Raw genomic sequence first — 1,839 nt, forward strand, 5'->3', positions numbered from 1 at the left:
CAGCCATTTCAGTTAGCTCAACTAAACACTAATCATGTCTTACAAAGTTCTTCTGCATCAACCTTCTCTTACATCCATAATCATCTTAACATTCCAAATTCTCTCATGTCAAAGGGCCACCTTGTCCTACTTTGGAGACACACTTTTAAGTCTTTTCTAGAATAAAAAAATAATGATATTTTGACAATTTTTTCACAACCAGATATAACATTTTTCAAGTATTTTGAATAAAAAAAATGATATATAAAATAATAAAAATGAGAAATCATTCAGAAAATGTAATCTCAAGTCATAAAAAAAAGTCGTCAAAATTTAATCGTTAAAAAATTATTTTTCGAATTTATAACCTAAAGTTTTAAACCAATGACTCACAAAGAAAAAGGAAAAAAGAAAAAAAAAATGACCTAAAACATGGAAGTCAAAACCAAGAGCATCCCATTTAATGAAGCAGATAAACCAACTCTTTCCCCTTTTAAATTTTGGGTCATACCCTTTGTGCACTTCACAATTACCTACTTTCTTGAAGGTGCCATTTCAACCCCCACATAAAAACTGTACCCACTCCAACAACAATCTCTCGTTTTATCTATATACATACATACATATATATATTCCTCTAAAACCAAAGATATCATTACATTGGAATTGTAAGAGGGATGTTGTAGAATCAAGAAGCTGAAAAAGGGTGCATGAATTGTCATGGCTTGTGGGTGTTCATCAACAGCAATGGCAGAAAAGATTTCATGGAACTGTGCAGTGTTTGTGGCACTGATGCTGGTGTTCAGTAGCTGCGAGTCAAACACAAAGGATTTCAGGAATCAGATGTTTGAGGAGAGTGTGAAGAACAGAAATTACAAGGTGTGTGATGAGATTTACGTGGTTGGTGAGGGAGAGACCCTTCAAACCATCGGTGAAAAATGTGGGGATCCTTATATTGTTGAAGAGAACCCACATATCCATGACCCTGACGATGTTTTCCCTGGCCTAGTTATCAAGATTAACCCCTTCAACTATAGACCATAAAATGTTCCATTGTGGGACAGTTTTCTCAATCCCAGATTCTGCTGTCAGAAATTAAGGTTGCAGGTTAAACTTTGTCGTGAGAACCATTTACGATTTTACGCTTCATTTTGCGAACTCACAGTGGTTGAGTTTCAATTTTTCTGAATATGAGACAACACATATATATTGTAATGAAGTTTTTCTATGAGATGTATTTAGCTTAAAATACATGAGAGAAATGAGAGGGATGTGTTACGGATATGGTTCTTTTGTAAAGCAGGATTGTTTTTGAACATGTAATCGTAAAATAGAGTTATTTGAATTTCTTTTGTTAAAATAGGATAGAGTTATCATGAATTTTATCGATTTTTATATATCAGAAAACTGGAGTAGTTAAAACTTATGACGACTTCAGTAATAAAATCATCGAGACTTACGTTTTAGTTTTGTGTTTTTTTTGTATGAATACAAAAATTAGAAATCGGTAAGAGTCGTGACTATTTCCTTTTCTTAAAAAAAGAAGAAATAAAACCGATAACACTCATAACGATTTCCTTCTACAAAATAAAATTTAATTGACTCTGTTTTACAATTATAACTTCAAAACAATTCTGTTTTATAAAATAGCCTACGGGTATCAACCTTTATGGTTAAGACGTTGATAAAAAAAAAGACAAATGGATTCCAATTGGTTCAATTTTCATTATCTATTTTTTTGTTATTTGATCGCACTATAATTTAACATTAAAAGCTTCGAATTTTTTTCCGCTAGACATTCCGACATTAATTATCTTTTTGTACAATATGCTAACTACGAAATTTTAGAAAATAAGAGCA

General features: G+C 31.9%; 1 protein-coding gene across 1 annotated transcript; it reads left to right on the top strand.

Annotated features, from left to right (window-relative positions):
* Positions 1-555: 555 nt before the first annotated feature.
* On the top strand, positions 556-1,210 carry LOC114192506 (uncharacterized). Its single transcript, XM_028082246.2, has one exon. The coding sequence runs from the start codon at positions 700-702 to the stop codon at positions 1,021-1,023; it is 324 nt and encodes a 107-aa protein (XP_027938047.1). The 5' UTR covers positions 556-699; the 3' UTR covers positions 1,024-1,210.
* Positions 1,211-1,839: the final 629 nt, after the last annotated feature.

This window comes from Vigna unguiculata, chromosome 7 (genome assembly GCF_037176805.1).
Source record: "Vigna unguiculata cultivar grain cowpea cultivar isolate G323 ecotype 2 chromosome 7, ASM3717680v1, whole genome shotgun sequence".
Lineage (NCBI taxonomy): Eukaryota > Viridiplantae > Streptophyta > Magnoliopsida > Fabales > Fabaceae > Vigna > Vigna unguiculata.